This window comes from Hesperophylax consimilis, chromosome 11, assembly GCF_061612785.1.
Source record: "Hesperophylax consimilis isolate HC1 chromosome 11, BYU_Hcon_1.0, whole genome shotgun sequence".
Classification (NCBI taxonomy): Eukaryota; Metazoa; Arthropoda; class Insecta; order Trichoptera; family Limnephilidae; genus Hesperophylax; species Hesperophylax consimilis.
This window is the reverse complement of record NC_142846.1, coordinates 20,098,504-20,114,090: the sequence shown is the minus strand read 5'-3', so window position 1 is coordinate 20,114,090 and position 15,587 is coordinate 20,098,504. Positions and strand designations below refer to the sequence as shown.

The following is a 15,587-nucleotide window of genomic DNA, read 5'->3' as shown; positions in this document are numbered from 1 at the left end:
ATTACAGAAATTTAATATCTATCTATAAAAAAACATATATTAAACGTTTCAAAAAAGCTACACAACAACTGTTCTTTTATTTACTTAAATTTTATAGTTTTACCCGCCAAAAAAATAAAATTTTTAAAATTTATTCATATCGATATTGTTTTATTTGTTATATAAGGTAAGCATGTATTTATAAACTTTTATGTAATATTATTTTTATTCGATAGCGAACAGAATAATTATTTTTATTTCGAATTAGTAATCAATAGTGTTCCATCTTGAGTTCTCCGATTTATTATTATTTTCCTTCCCGATCTTAATTTAGAAATATCTGTGGCCATAGAAATTTTTTGAAGTGACAACTGAACAATAACATTATTTACGTCATATACCAGCACTGCCAATATTCTGTGATATTAGTATATCCGACTTTCAAATCTGTATTTATATAACAATGGCAGCGATTAAAAGTGATTCCGTGCCGACAACTAAAGATGAAGCACATAAAGCGCAATTGGAATGGGTTCAGATGAGAGAAGACTTGACTTCCCAGTATGGAGAAAATGCTCAAGAGAGATTTTATAGGAAGTTTTCATCAAACCCGTTTGTGCCTATTGGTTAGATTTAAAAAAATGTTTTTTAATTTATGTTAGATTGCTTTCCATAACTCTGATATTCGTTATAATCTATTGATTAAATTGCCATAACTTTGCTCATTTTTCCCACATTACTCGAAAGTATCTTAATAATAGTTACTTCATTAAAATTAGATGGAAATGTATAAAACACATTTGAAACAATTTAATTAACAATAAACAATGAAAATTAACAAACGTAAGCAAAGTGCACCATCTTTATGAATTCGGTGACATTACCCGAATTAGGTTTTCGAAGGAGGCAGGCCTGCTGTGCTTGTGAAAATTAGTGGTAACCTTTTAGGTTCCACATTCTAAAAATAATATTTTTCTAATTATTATTTATTGATAAATTAATGTTTTTAAGACAAGATTTTATTTATGCATAGCACAAAGGATAACAATTATTTTTATAAGCAATAATTGTTCGCCTGAAAAAAGAATAATTAATAATAATTCTTATAACAAGCAGTAATTGTTGAATGAAACACTAGCATATATTGAATAATTTCGCGGGTAAGAAATAAGCCCCCATAGCTCAGTGGTCAGAGCTTTCGACCGGAAATCGAATGGACACGGGTTCGAGTCCTGTTGGCGTCATGTATTTTTTATCAGGAAATTTTTTCAATGTGGATGAGTGTTTCAGGCGAACAATTATTGCTTATAAAAATAATATTTTTCTAGTTATGAGATTAGATATCAGAGTACACTGTACAGCTTCAAGTGGGCAATATTTAAATAATGTTGTATTTAATTCTTTCTTCATCTCAAAACCTTCTGCGATGAAGGGAAATGGCAACCTTACCATCTCCCTTTTCACTACATACCTGTGTGATGCAGGCAACCAAACTTTATAACAGTGGTACAGAGCAATGATTAAATACAATCTGTGTTTTGAGGGTACAAAAATTAAAATACCAGAAAAATGTTAATTTGTTTGCAAACTATGTCTTATGCCCATGTCTTGTTCTTCGTAATTCATAAGCCTTCTGGCATCCAGCTTTGGCCCCTCTCTTTTGCCGATTATTGGCGAATCTCACCCGTCTGATCTGAAACCGGCAGTTGTCTTTAAATTGTCAACCTGTGGACCACCTCTGTTTCCCTTTTCCAAGGACGTCATCTGATGATATATGAATTCCAACAGGTTACGTGCCCAACATTGTCTGAATCAAGGTTAAAGATTGTGATTGCGTCACTTTACTTTATTGTTGTTCCTATCACTTTATTCTCTTTTCAATAATATGTTGACATTTCAAATATTTGTACAAGAAATGTTTTGAGCATACTAACCAGTGGGTTTATTTATTTAATGCATTAATTTTCTTAAATATTTTTTAGTTTCGTTCGTCCCATGTAAATTGAATGTGCATATTAGGCAGTTGAAACCAAATTGCTGAAACTGAAGTTCATCTATAATAACCTCCACTCTTTTGGGTTTCGAGATGCTGAAGCTCCATGGAAATGATCCTTAGGGACATTTGCCCAAAAGCCTATAGAGCAGACTTTTCTATTCAAATGTTTCTCTTCTTTGGATATGCATAATTAAATTCAATTAAGATCAATCCATAGCTACCTACTGGAGTCCCTCTTGATGACCTTCCGGAGACCAAAAAATATCCACCAAATTGGCATGTAGGTGATTTTGGTCGCGGTCGCGCTAGTCGTTTGAGTTGCATTATATGTAATGGCTTGCACTTTACAGCTTTGAATTTAACAAAACCTTCTAAAATGTCAGGAGATTACGAATTAAAGTTAAAAAAATCAATAAAACTCAAAAATTCAATTGAAATGTCGTTTTTTATACTGATTTGTGTCTTGCAATCCCTACCTGTCGTCATTTGTTAGTATTGCTAACGATGAACGCCGTTGGAACGTGTAGGCACAGGAATCTGTTCTTGTATTAGTGTCAATGTAATTGGCACGTTTTATGTGTAGGTTTAGAAAGGGGCGGACACTTTAGCGTAAGCAAAGACATGCAATAGTATTGGTTAAAAAAAACGGTGACACACGGTTCCATAGTAAAAATACTTGACAGTATGTCTCCTTTATTATATTGTTTATGACATGAACATATTTTTTAAAAGTAAAAACATTTTTACTCAAATTCCTTATTATCTTATCATATCCATTATTGTATTTCAGTAAACTTGTGGGCTATTTCCCAACATAAATTTTTTTACGGTTTTTATTAGAAAATCAAGAAAACAATTTAATTTAGCTAATTTTCAAACCTAACCCTAAAAAATATGTGGTGGCTGATAAATCACAAGTACATATTTCTATTATATATTATAAACCAGTGAACATTACATTATTATCCTGCGCATACTGTTCCTACTTCGATTTAAGTTTTATAGCCGACTCTCTACAAATAAATATTTCCCAATTGAATTCTTATTGTTATTCTTCGTTTGCAGGTTGCCTGACGACAGTTGGTATCTTGGGTTATGGCCTCTATAACTTCCGCCACGGAAAGACCCGGATGTCCCAGCGGATGATGAGATGGAGGATCATCGCTCAGGGTCTTACAATTGTTGCTATTGGAGTGGGAGTCGTTGTAACATCTGGCGAAGATTAGAAACATCTGATGCTGTCCATAGATTTACCGTTAGATTTGGAATAATGTTCTAATAATAGAGAAAAACAAATAATTTAGAAACATTATTCATCTTTATGTTTCACAGTCGATTGAACGAGCATGCCATTTTAAAAACATTTTCAGCTTAAACCCAAATAGTTTTCATAATATTTTTAAGCATATTAATAAATCATACATCTCTGGCCTTTTCAATGCAACAATTTATCCCATCACGTGGCACGTTTTGACATAATATAATGTATAATATCTTATTGTAAAGAGTGCCAGGGAACATCCTCCCTCTTCCTCTAACAACTGTAAGTAGAGGTGCATAAATGAAGAGATAATCTTTTCTACCCGTTGAGCGGGCTGTCTATTACTTTTTTGACACAATTTTTTTTTTTTAGCAAAACTTCATGGATCACGTATGCGCCATCCGCTTACGGATATTGCCGTTGTTGGATCTCATATGCGACAGGTCAAAAGAAAAGTAGGAATCCTAAGTTTATGCACCTCAACTGCTAAGGGCTAGGATGGTTATTCTAAATCTAAAATCTTACGGCATTCTGTTCAAGTGTGTTATATTTTGAACAAATTAATATGCATTAGAATTAGTTCAGTATTTGCTTATTTTTTTCTTTTGAAATTTGACTACCACGTAACAAAGCCAATCTTCTAAATTTAAGGTTAAACGTGACCTTCATTATAATCTACTTGATCATAGATGACATTAATTATTTTATTAAAATACGCTTTTTACAAGTTATGCTGTACAATATTAAGACAAATTGTTTGTTTGGGCCTGTACGGACACAATATGAATATGAATAAATAGTTGTGTCCATATAAAAGTTCAATTCTTTCAAGAAAGGCATACAATATTTTATCGATGATTCAATCCAATATTGTATTTGTATGCCTTTCTTGAAAGAATTGAGTTTTTCTACCAACAAAACTATTTATTCATAATTCATATTGAGTATGTACGGGCACAAACAAATAATTCGTCTTAATATTGTAAAGCATATTTTAATAAAATAATTAAATTAACGCCATTATGAACACGTAGATTATAATGAACATTGCGTTTAGCCTTAAAGACAGGCATTTATTATTATAATTGTCTTTTAAGTGAACATCTATTCTGTACTTTTCTTTTTCTATTTATTAACAATGTCGAAGTTTCTATTGTTTATTTTCTTTTTTAGTTATGTGGGAGGCGGGATTGGGGAGTTGGGAGTTTGGGATCGGGAGAGGCTGGTTTGGGGAAACCCTTTACTTTTCCAACCGGTCTCTCTTGACCCATCACCTTACGCTGCAACTGTGGGGAAATATCATTCATCCGTCACTCCTGAACAAACTGATCCCTAGATTCCTACCCACTCCTCATTCATTTTTCCTTCCCAGAACTTCCTCTCCTTCCTTTCCTTAAAAAGACCCCCACACAGCATCCCCAAAGATGAGATAGGCCCCGAGGGAAGTTATTTTCCTCAGGGCCTTCTGTGTGGTGTTAATGTAAAAAAAATCTGATGGTCTGATATTTTTGTACTTTATAGGTTTAAAAGTAGTGGTTAGCTATTTAGTTATTTCATGAATATATATTTATATGTTAAACATCAGGATATTATCAAATTATGCAAAATCGGCTGGGTTTTTCAATAATTACATTGTTATGGATTGTAAATATTTAATTATTTTTATAAAGAAAAAATATTTTTTTCAGAATGCAGTAATATAGAAAATTTAACACTAATACCCCATTGTTCAACGTAATACTTATAATCGAGAGTATTTTATTATGATGAGGTTTGTTTTTTAATTTTTTGTGTAAAATAAAAGCAGTTTTAGAAATTATTGTTTCATTGTCTTAACTATGCAAAGCAGAAATATAAGTAATATAAAGAATTTAAGAGTAACAGTGAGTTCTGGTATCTTGAAATTTGTATAGCATCTTGCGTCTAGAATTTCTACAAGTGACAGGTGATGTGTGATATAAATTAGACAGCGGAATATATCTTATTGTGAATTTAGTATTTATATTCAGATTCATAGCCGTACGGCGTAATCGGTGGACCCAACTGCGACGGGTGAGCCCCTTTTCTCCTATATTCCAATCTTGGCTTAAGTTGTGTTCCAGAAACCTATAAATAATATATTGAGTAATATTGTCCATCGACTTCAGCGTGTTGCATAGTAATTATTTGTCCCGTAACCCTTTGCAACCGGCAAAAAATTTTAAAATTGTGATGGGCCACATTGTTAAAGCTCTTAGTTATGATCTCATAGGGCTGGGCGACTTACTGGTTGAAACATGGGCGCTTGAAAGTACCCTAAATAAGCAGCTCCCGCACGTTCAATCGACACCGGTTCCGTTCACAAAAACAAATTTATTTTCTGTCTTCAAACACAAACTCACTCTCTTGTGAAGCCGGTTGTAAAGGGATATACATAATAGCATTCCACTTTATTTTGGGACTGTCTTTCGAGTGTGTTGCAAAAGGCTTACCCCAGCAGCACCTTCCGCTAACTTACACAGTGGAGTTGCAATTTCGCGATACCAAAGCTAATATTGTGTGTTTATAGTTCAACCGTGTATAGGTGTGCATTTCGAAGAAATGCTTCGGTAAAAACCGTGTACAAACAAATAAAGATGGCGTGCTCAACGGCAGAGCTGTAAGGTTCAGAAGACGAAAAACAAACACAGAGGTAAGAAAATTGTGGTTTTTTTTTAAAAATAAAATCATCAAATAAATATGAATCAAGAGTTGGATTTGGTCTCCGTATCATATCTATAGTACCTACCTACCTACCTACTTATTTCATAACTTGAATTCCGGAACTGAATGTTGCAACCAATTTATCCAATGAAGAGTTAAACCAATACAAGTATGATGTGGGCGTGCCCGTGTGCCTGCTTATGTTTTCCTTACATCTGGTAACAATTTCACATCACAAACATTTTAAAATATCAGAATTAATTCTCGATAATTGTTTATTGACATTGACCTATCTTAGGGCCTTCGAGAGGAAATTGGTGACATCAGTTTTCTTTAAAATCTGATTAGTATATGTATCGTAAAAAATAAAACCCGATATAGCACGGAGGTAATATATAATTTTCTGTGCACGATGGTCCCAGTTTCGATTCCCAATGAAATCAATCAAAAAGTAAGGTAAGATATCCCCAACTACCAATAAAAATAGGTTTGCCTATGCAACTGTGTCCCGACTGAAGTGATCGCCATAAACTTCGAAAATTCATTCGTCTTTGAATGTTTGAACCCGACTTCAATCATTCAGTTTGATCGCTTTGTTGATCAATTTTCCGCGTGTGCTCGAAGCGCGAAGAGCGCTCTTCCGGCCACTGCTTCTTAACTTATAACTTAAAAAAAAGAATGACATCATATTGATTTTTAGACGTTTTCTCATTTTTCAGTATAAAAGAAAATCGATAAAACTTGGGGGGACTCGGACGAAACCGGTTAATGGTCCTTAAGACAACTCAATTTGATAATTTTAACCCAGGTTCAACAATTATGTGTCAACCTTATCGCATATAACGCACCTCCACGTGGTTCAACTTTACATTCACTAAACCAGATTGATAACAACCCCTCAACGAAATTGAGTCGTCTGTAATAGTGATGAGCCGCACAATTGAGCTAGCTCTTACAACTCTTATTCGGACTGACAGACTTCTTAACTCGGATTCTTATTCTTTTATCAGGAGATATTTTTGAAACATTGTACAATTAAAAGTATTAATTCTTATTACATACTCTATGTGAACGGCGTCTGACAGTCCGACAACTGGATTCGGACATATGTACCTACATCTACTAAATTCCAATCATCTTATTTTTCTCATTATACGATGCGTCTATTTTGCCCTTTTCCAATCCGTAGCAACATATGGTATTGTGGGATGAGGTGGCTGTCCTGAATCTATTATTGTTATATCTGCATTTACTATGCAGACTTTGTGTGTTGGGAACTCTTTGAAAAATTAAAAGGTTCTTCTTATAATTGTGTTTATTTACGTTATAAATAAAAGGTCTGGATTTAGCTACATTGTTCATTACCCAATGGTTGGTAATTCTCTGGTTCAAGAAGCTTGTTCCCTGTCAGTATAATCTCACAAGTACCAACAGGTACTTGTGAGATATTGAGATTACACTCTAGCGACATCTGACGGACTCTGGAGTAAGCTTTATGACTAGCGCCACCTATCGATTAAATACTCAACCTTATTACCATACATCACAATTATCAATTCAGTTATTACAGTACAAAAACTAATTTTGAGAATTATATTTAAATGCCAACCTACTCACCCCTCAAAAGAACTATTTGCTAAAATAAGGGTCTTAGATATTAGCAAGTTATTTATTAAGGTTAAACGCAACGCTCGTTGTATTCTACGTGTTCACAGATGGCGTTAATTAATTAATTTTGTTTAAATAAGCTTTTGTAAGGTATTGTTTTACAGTATTAAGACAAATTATTTGTTTGCGCCCTCATATACGCAATATGAATATGAATAAATAGTTTTGTCCATATAAAAACTCAATTCTATCGAGAAAGGCATACAAATACAATATTGGATTGAATCATCGGTAAAATATTGTATTTTGTGTGCCTTTCTCGAAAGAATTAAGTCTTTAAACGAACAAAACTATTGATTCATATTCATATTGCGTATATACGGGCGCAAACAAATGATTTATCTTAATATTGTAAAGCAATACCTTGCAAAAGCGTATTTAAACAAAATTAATTAATTAACGCCATCTGTGAACACGTAGAATACAACGAGCGTTGCGTTTAACCTTAAGACTAGCTTGTGCTACATACGGAAAAATAACCTGCTGGTGTATCCACAACATCAAGCACGCACCCGCTTTTCATCAAACCTGGGATGCGTGGTCCCTAAAACTAGAACCACAATACTGGTTCATCGCTCCTAAAATATACAATGCTTTAAACACCAATATAAAGTCAATTAATTCCATATCCCTTTTTACTATCCGTGTTCAACATTGGCTATTTGAAAGTGGACGTAGTTCCCAAAAAAAAAATTTTTACGCCGTCATTTATTTAGTTTTATCTCATTTTCTATTTCTAATATGGTGTCTATAATGATGTGCATTTTTTTAGTTTTTGTTTTACCATAACAGTTTCCTTTTCCGTCATATTTTATTATTCTTATTCTTACATGAATCGTGTGCTACTGCCATAAATACAGGCCTAGTGTGGTAGTTGAGAAATTCACCAAAATTGTAATTGTGTTTTTTTAATATTTATAAAATAAATAAAATAGTATAATTATTATAATTGAAAGAAAACGGGTGCTGAGAATCCTACCACCACCAAGCTAGACAATAAAAGTCCATCTGAGCTATAAATAGCGATATTTCACACATAGATGGCAGTAATTTTGCTGCAAGCCGTCACCTGGAAGCACTACTGATGTACAGACGTGACGTATTCTGTGACCGATACTCATAAATAAACCACTCCTGATACTTCATTAGGTTGACCTTCTTAATTAATTTGTAAAAACGGAACGGAGAGAAACGATACGACAACTAAATAAATAAATCCTGCGGCTATAATAATTATCTTGGAATCAAACCAAGAAACAGGTTAGTTTCTCAATCCAACAACAGATGGTGTTGATGAAATCCACGAAAAATATTGTCTCTGACAAATTATGAGTATTTCTACATTACACTATTTTACGAGAGTCAAACGTTATAAATTCGCCCCCTTTTCAGCGGATTCACCGCAATCTTTGAATAAAAGTTACAGAAGGTTGGTAGGTATTGCGCAAGAATATTATAGGCACAAATATACCACTCACATTGTAGGTTGCGTAGGAACTGCGCAGAAACTTTGTAAGCAATGTGCAGGAACCAAGGAACAAGGAACTGCGGAGGAACGTTGTACGAGTCTTTGTTGGTACTGCGCACTTACTCTTTTGTAGGTGCTGTGAATGTATCTAGCTACTTCGGCAGTCAAACCATAAAATGGCTTCGATTTTTATTACCTATCCTGAAATATTAGAACTACTTAATTATGTGAAAAAGCTCGTAATTTTGGGTGACGGACAAGTTTGACGCCATACCATTTTTTAAAAACCAAACGGAATGGAAACGCAGGTATCTGATCCGGATCTGCTTAAATCAATTTGTAATTAAGTACCTAGTTTATAAAATTATTCCTACATAAAATTCAAATTAGGTAAGTATGTTCTTATTCAATATTCCACTAATGTCAACCCTAATACCTAAGTATTTCATTTAACTCAATTGTGTTGTTTCAAAATTAATTAATTTATAATATATGCGGCCCATTCCAGAGTGGAAGATACCTCAGTATCGCCCTGGTGAGGGACCACCATCCGGAATTGAAACATTGCTTAAAATAACATTAGCCGTTTTGGAGACCAGATCTGATAGCCAGGTACTTCTACATCTCCCACGTCACCATCTACTTTCAACCTGACGACGTCACAATATACATATCCAAATTGAGGATGCCTTAGTCTCACTGGCTCTAGACGGCTGGGAGCAGTTAACAAAATCTGTACAGAGGATAATGTGAACATCTCGATCTCGAGACAACATAGGTAAAATATATAAATACCCACTACCGACACTTACACCACATATTAAAAATCTTCCCGTTTTCTTGGGTACGTAGGTGTCTACACTGCGCAAAAAAGTATCGTGTTTATCCATTGCTTATATAGCGCTTCAATTTAATTGCCTTTCTTTCGTTGTCTCCTTTATTATATAGTTAATAAGGGTGGGCTGGATAAAAAGGTTAAAGACATTCAGCTCTGTTTGTTACTGGAGGTAAATTGAGCTCAGTAGCTTGTGATGCACCCATTACTGTAATGAGTTTTGTGGAAATAGATAAAAAGGTTTGAATTGATTGAAAGTTTAAAGTTTCTTCATTAAAATGAAAATAAATAGTAATGGTTGGTATTTCTTTACAATAAAGAAGCTGGGGAAACTTTAAATTTTACTGTAAAATTTCTGACATTTTACTCGGAAATCAATAATGGCATAGGTACCTAATAAAAAAAGGTAATTTATTTATCATTATAAGTATCTACATGTAAATAATATATATATATATACATCGTCTGTAAATGGCATAACTGCAGTTCGATAATCCCTCCAGAAGGCGAAACAGCTGTCACACGTAATAATAAACTTGTTTATAAATAAACTGTTTTTATAATTTGAATAATAATATTATTGAATACATAAAAAAAAGAAAATGGAGTTCTGCAAATTAAATTTGAAAGCAATAAATACATAATAAGTTTTAGGTTTCTTACTCCTTGTGACAATGTTGTCTACAAGCCAAAATCAGTTCCTAACGAATTGATACACTCAACAATGTTTTCTTTCTGAGTTCTTCAAATAGGTACTTAAATACCTATCGTGAGTGCATACCTATCTGTCAAATCGTGTCACAAAATGGATGCTATTTTCTTATTTTGTTTTCTCATCTTTTCATTTTACTTCAAAATTAAATAACGTGTAACCATAAATAATGAACTCGGTGTAACTAAGTGTGATTTTGAAATAAATAAAGTTATCAATAATTCTTATTCCATTATGTGGGTGGGCAACATCGACCAACAATATTTTATAACAGTATACAAATATATCGATGCTAGGTAGGTACCATACGTACATGGACAGACATCTTTGTTAGTAACTCCTCTCTAAGTACTAACTACTGTGTAGATACAATATTTTCCGATGTTTAAAGTGTTTTTGTTTTTTCGAAAGGCAGAATTTGTAAAACCGTTTTAGCAAAAGCGAAATTGTACCGAATTTTGATGGAATCTGTCAACAATATTGAAAGTTTCGTGATTAACTATTTCTATTATTGTTAACAGTCAAGTTTTTGAAGTCAATTGTTTCAATCACTCGAAGTAACAAACACAGAAAATACGCATAATACCATTGCAGTAAGATTTGAACAAATACATTAAGTTTACCAACCGTTTCTTCTAAACTCACACCTACAACATGTATTATTTTGCACTGTGAAATTTGTGAAATTTGATGTTAATCAATTTATCAGTCTTTTATTGTCTTTCACCAATAGAGACAATTTTAATGAAGTGCCTCCATATAGCTAGCGGGCAGAGTCTCCGTCACGCAGCGGCAGCACGCGGCGAGCACGCGCCGTGTCCGTCGTGCTCGGCCGGTCAAGCGTGCTCGCGTGCTCCAGTGCGCCCGACCCCATAAAGTCATATCGCACGGGTATCACACGACCCGTGCTGCAAACAAGCCACTGGTTGAGAGCTGACGGAATCTGGCATCACTATCATGGGATTATTTTACAGTATTCAACAGCAAGCGACATGGGGTTTTGTCCCAATAATGGCGCTATGCGTTAGAACTTCCTGTTTATGAGCTGACCAGGGTCTAGCGCCAGTATCTTGAGATGATTTTACGGAGATAGCTAAGGCGAACTAACGTAGTGGGAGCCTGTTTTGAACGGGATTGCAAAATAATTATTACGACCGAAGTCTGGAGTCTACCTTCACTGACAAGAGTTACGAAATTCATCCGCCACTGAAGGTCTGAAGGACTTATTTTGAAATATTGTTGCTGCGAATTTGAAGGGTGCACGCTGACCATGATGTAACTCCATGTTCGATTGGCGACGAGGAAATTTTGACTTTTTCAGAATTTTCAAGAGCTCGATATTACTTCTTTGGGTGCTTAAATCGATTTTTTTCACGACATTGGTAAATCGCAGAATAGTTCCATTTTTAATAAAGAGATTTTTCAACGTCAGGACAGTGTTTTCAGCGGTTAATTCGTCATAATTTCAGGAATAGTGCATCGACTGCAGCAAAAGAAATAGGTTTTTGCTATTCAAAATTATTATCCTCGCATAATAGCACCATGCATAAAGTACAGGGTTTTCCAATAAGAGGTGTTATTTTGAATAGCCTGTTATTTCGGTAGGTGTTACTTTTGAAGCTGTCATTTTTTGACATTTGACAAGTAAAAACTACGTCATTAATAAAAATGGAACGATACACGCTTCAACAACGCATTGAAATTATTAAAATTCACTTGAGTGAATCAAATGCGAATCATCTTGAGTGATGAGGCCCATTTCCACCTCGGTGGCTTCGTCAACAAGCAAAATTGTCGCATCTGGGGCTTGGAAAACCCAAGAGTTATTGTTAAAAAGCCTCTTTATCCTCAACGTGTGACTGTTTGGTGCGGTTTATGATCCGGCGGAGTCATTGGACCTTACTTTTTCGAAAATGAGGCTGGTGCAACAGTTACGGTGAATGGATTACGCTATCGAGAGATGATTAATGATTTTTTATGGCCGGAATTGGATGGTATTGATCTGGACAACGTTTACTATCAACAAGACGGCGCTACGTGCCACACAAGCAACGAAACTATTGATCTTTTACGATTGAATATCAAAGTAACACCTCTTATTGGAAAACCCTGTAAAAGAAAGTAAAGTAGTATTGAAGAGGGCAACTTTTTCAAAAAATAACTCGTAAATTAAACCCGTCTAAAAAAAATTTCTTGATCTACCGATGACAGTAGAGATCATATTCACCTTACCTAGACAGTAATTTTGTTTTGCATGTGAAAAATGAAGCACATAGTCAATAGTGTAATATTGCTGATATCCGCCCTTCCAACTTACATACGGATTATGTTTCAGCCGCGCCAAGCTCGACCGGATATACCGGGCGTAAGGAATATTAGGTCACGGCAGGATGGCATTACAAGGGTTAACCATACTCCTAGTTTACTTAGGAATTATTAAACCATTATTGATCGGGTGTAATGCATGCAGAACTAACCTTAGAAAAATGTACTTATATATGTGCAGAATAACTCACAATTTAATTATTTCGATCGAACCGAAGTAATGCTTACGATCAAAACTTGAACATGAGTAAATAATGTATCGAGAGCATCTCCTATCCCTATCCTATCTTCCTCTCTTCCTTTAACCTTCTTAATAGTTAAGGCATAATATCATATAAGGCATATATCTTTAATCAACCTCAGCATAAGAAACTTTTTACCTCGTTTAACATCCTATTTATAACCAATCTTTTTATCCTCATTGTTATAAAGGCGGTTGGTTTCTTACAAATAAAATATAAGAAACACACCATTATGGAACTCTTATAGAACTACAGTAAAGCCACGTTTGTAACTTAGCAAATTTCGCTAAACAATCAACAATTTCAATATCAACAAACAAGAAAAGAAGCCTTATTTTACTTTTGAAGCTTTGTGGATTAACAAGAAAAAGTTTCTTAAAAGAGAGATGAAAATAACGATAGGTATGGTTACACTGCCGCGGGAATAGAACTCGTATCCAGAGGCGGATTTGCCCTTAGGCCTATGTAGGCCCGGGCCTAGGGCGGCCAGATATTAGGGGCGGCCAATCGTGACAAAAAGTCACAGATGATAACAAGAAATGACTTCCTAAGTACCTAAATATTGTACGTACGAAATAGCGATATGCAAGAGCGTGTTCACACACAGCACACAGCGCGCCCCCACGCCCCGCAGCCGCCCTTGCCGCACCTATCATGCTCCGTCGCTCGCGTATTTCCAACCAATCCCTACCGTGATTCAGTTGCGCTAGTGACTGAACCGCGTTAGGTATTGTTATGCATAATAGCGTGTTCACACACAGAGCTATAATATGCGTGGGATGGCGTATTTCAGCATATCGCTCGCCATACTTTCCAATTTGGAATGTACGGCGAGCGATATGCCGAAATACGCCATCCCACGCATATTATAGCTCTGTGTTAACACGCTCTTAATCACCTTACAAAAGCTATAATAAATCAGAGATTATAAAATAATACAATAATAAGATGTTATTTATGCCAATTATGAACTTTCCACTGATGATAGTGAATAATAAAGTGTGACATTATAAAGGTATTTTCTTTAAAAAATAAATATATATATATCTTCTTCTTCCTAGCACTATCCCAACTCATTGCCTAGGTAGGCTGTTGGGGTCGGCTCTTCTCGTTCTCAGGTTATAGCTTCTTCGGTTCTGAGTGTCGCTTCACATCTAGGCCGTTTCTTTGTAGGATTTTGGAGCATTGGGTCATCCAGGAGTTCTTTGGTCTACCTCTGGATGACTGTCTTTGAAGCTCTATAGACATTGCCTGCTTCACTGTGCGGTCTGGTGGTCTCCGTCTTATGTGCCCATACCATCTTAACTGTCGTTCCTCTAGCTTACTGTTTATGTCAGTGACACCCAGGCTACCACGAATGCGTGAGCTTTTAATTTTATCTTTTAATGATACTCCTGCCGTCCATCTAAGCATTCGCATTTCTGTTGATTCGAGTTGCCTAGAGTAGGAGTTGTACATAGTCCAGCATTCGGAGCCATACATTATCGCGGGTCTAACAATAGTCTGGTATGTCTTTCCTTTAAGTTTTATTGGCATTTTCGTGTCGCACAAAATTTCTGTTACGGATCTAAATTTCATCCATCCCACTCCTATCCTATGGTTGACATCCGCTGCACATCCTCCGTCTCTGTGGATGAGTGATGAGTGAGTGAATAAAAAAAAATATATTTTTAGTTAAAATCTATGAAAAAGGGGGGAGGGGGGGGGAGGAACGTAGGAATAGGATTAAAAGGCAAAGGATATTTATTTCTTTTTAGCATTGTTCTAAAGTAGCCTACGGAGTTCGGATTTGTGACATATATGGTCAAAATAGATAAAGCATTGCAATTTGCAATAGCTCCGTGTTAAAATAAACGGCTGGCCAAGAAAATGTTTTAAATAATTACAATAAATGTTTTACGATTGGTAGGAAATGTGGTCCATTTTTGGACCGAAATCAATCGCAGAAAAATAAAAGTGGTCCGTTGTCCATTTTTCGACCGAAATCGTTCCAGAGGAACAAACCCGCGTAGGGATTGGAAATACGTACCCGCTCGCGACAGGCGACAGCAGTCAGTGCCGGCAGTGGTCAGTATGCCAGTGTGCGTACAGCAATTGCAGCGAGTTGACGAGCGTTTTTCTAATTTCTTATAGGTATGTACGTGTATGTACTGCAATATTAACAGTACATACACGTCGTATTTCCAATAAAAGTGGTCCGTTGTCCATTTTTCGACTGAAATCGTTCCAGAGGAACAAACCGCGTAGGGATTGGAAATACGCACCCGCTCGCGACAGGCGACAGCAGTCAGTGCCGGCAGTGGTCAGTATGCCAGTGTGTGTACAGCAATTGCAGCGAGTTGACGAGCGTTTTTCTAATTTCTTAAAGGTATGTACGTGTATGTACTGCAATATTAACAAAAATCTAAATATTTTACAG

The 15,587-nt window shown here is 35.5% G+C and overlaps 1 protein-coding gene across 1 annotated transcript; it reads left to right on the top strand.

Moving 5' to 3' along the window:
• The first annotated feature begins 337 nt into the window (after positions 1 to 337).
• LOC149419893 (HIG1 domain family member 2A, mitochondrial) lies at positions 338 to 5,004 on the top strand. Its single transcript, XM_089637075.1, has 2 exons — positions 338 to 605; positions 3,041 to 5,004. Exons 1-2 carry the CDS (start codon positions 443 to 445, stop codon positions 3,199 to 3,201), a joined length of 324 nt encoding a protein of 107 aa, XP_089493201.1. The 5' UTR covers positions 338 to 442; the 3' UTR covers positions 3,202 to 5,004.
• The last annotated feature ends 10,583 nt before the right edge of the window (positions 5,005 to 15,587 follow it).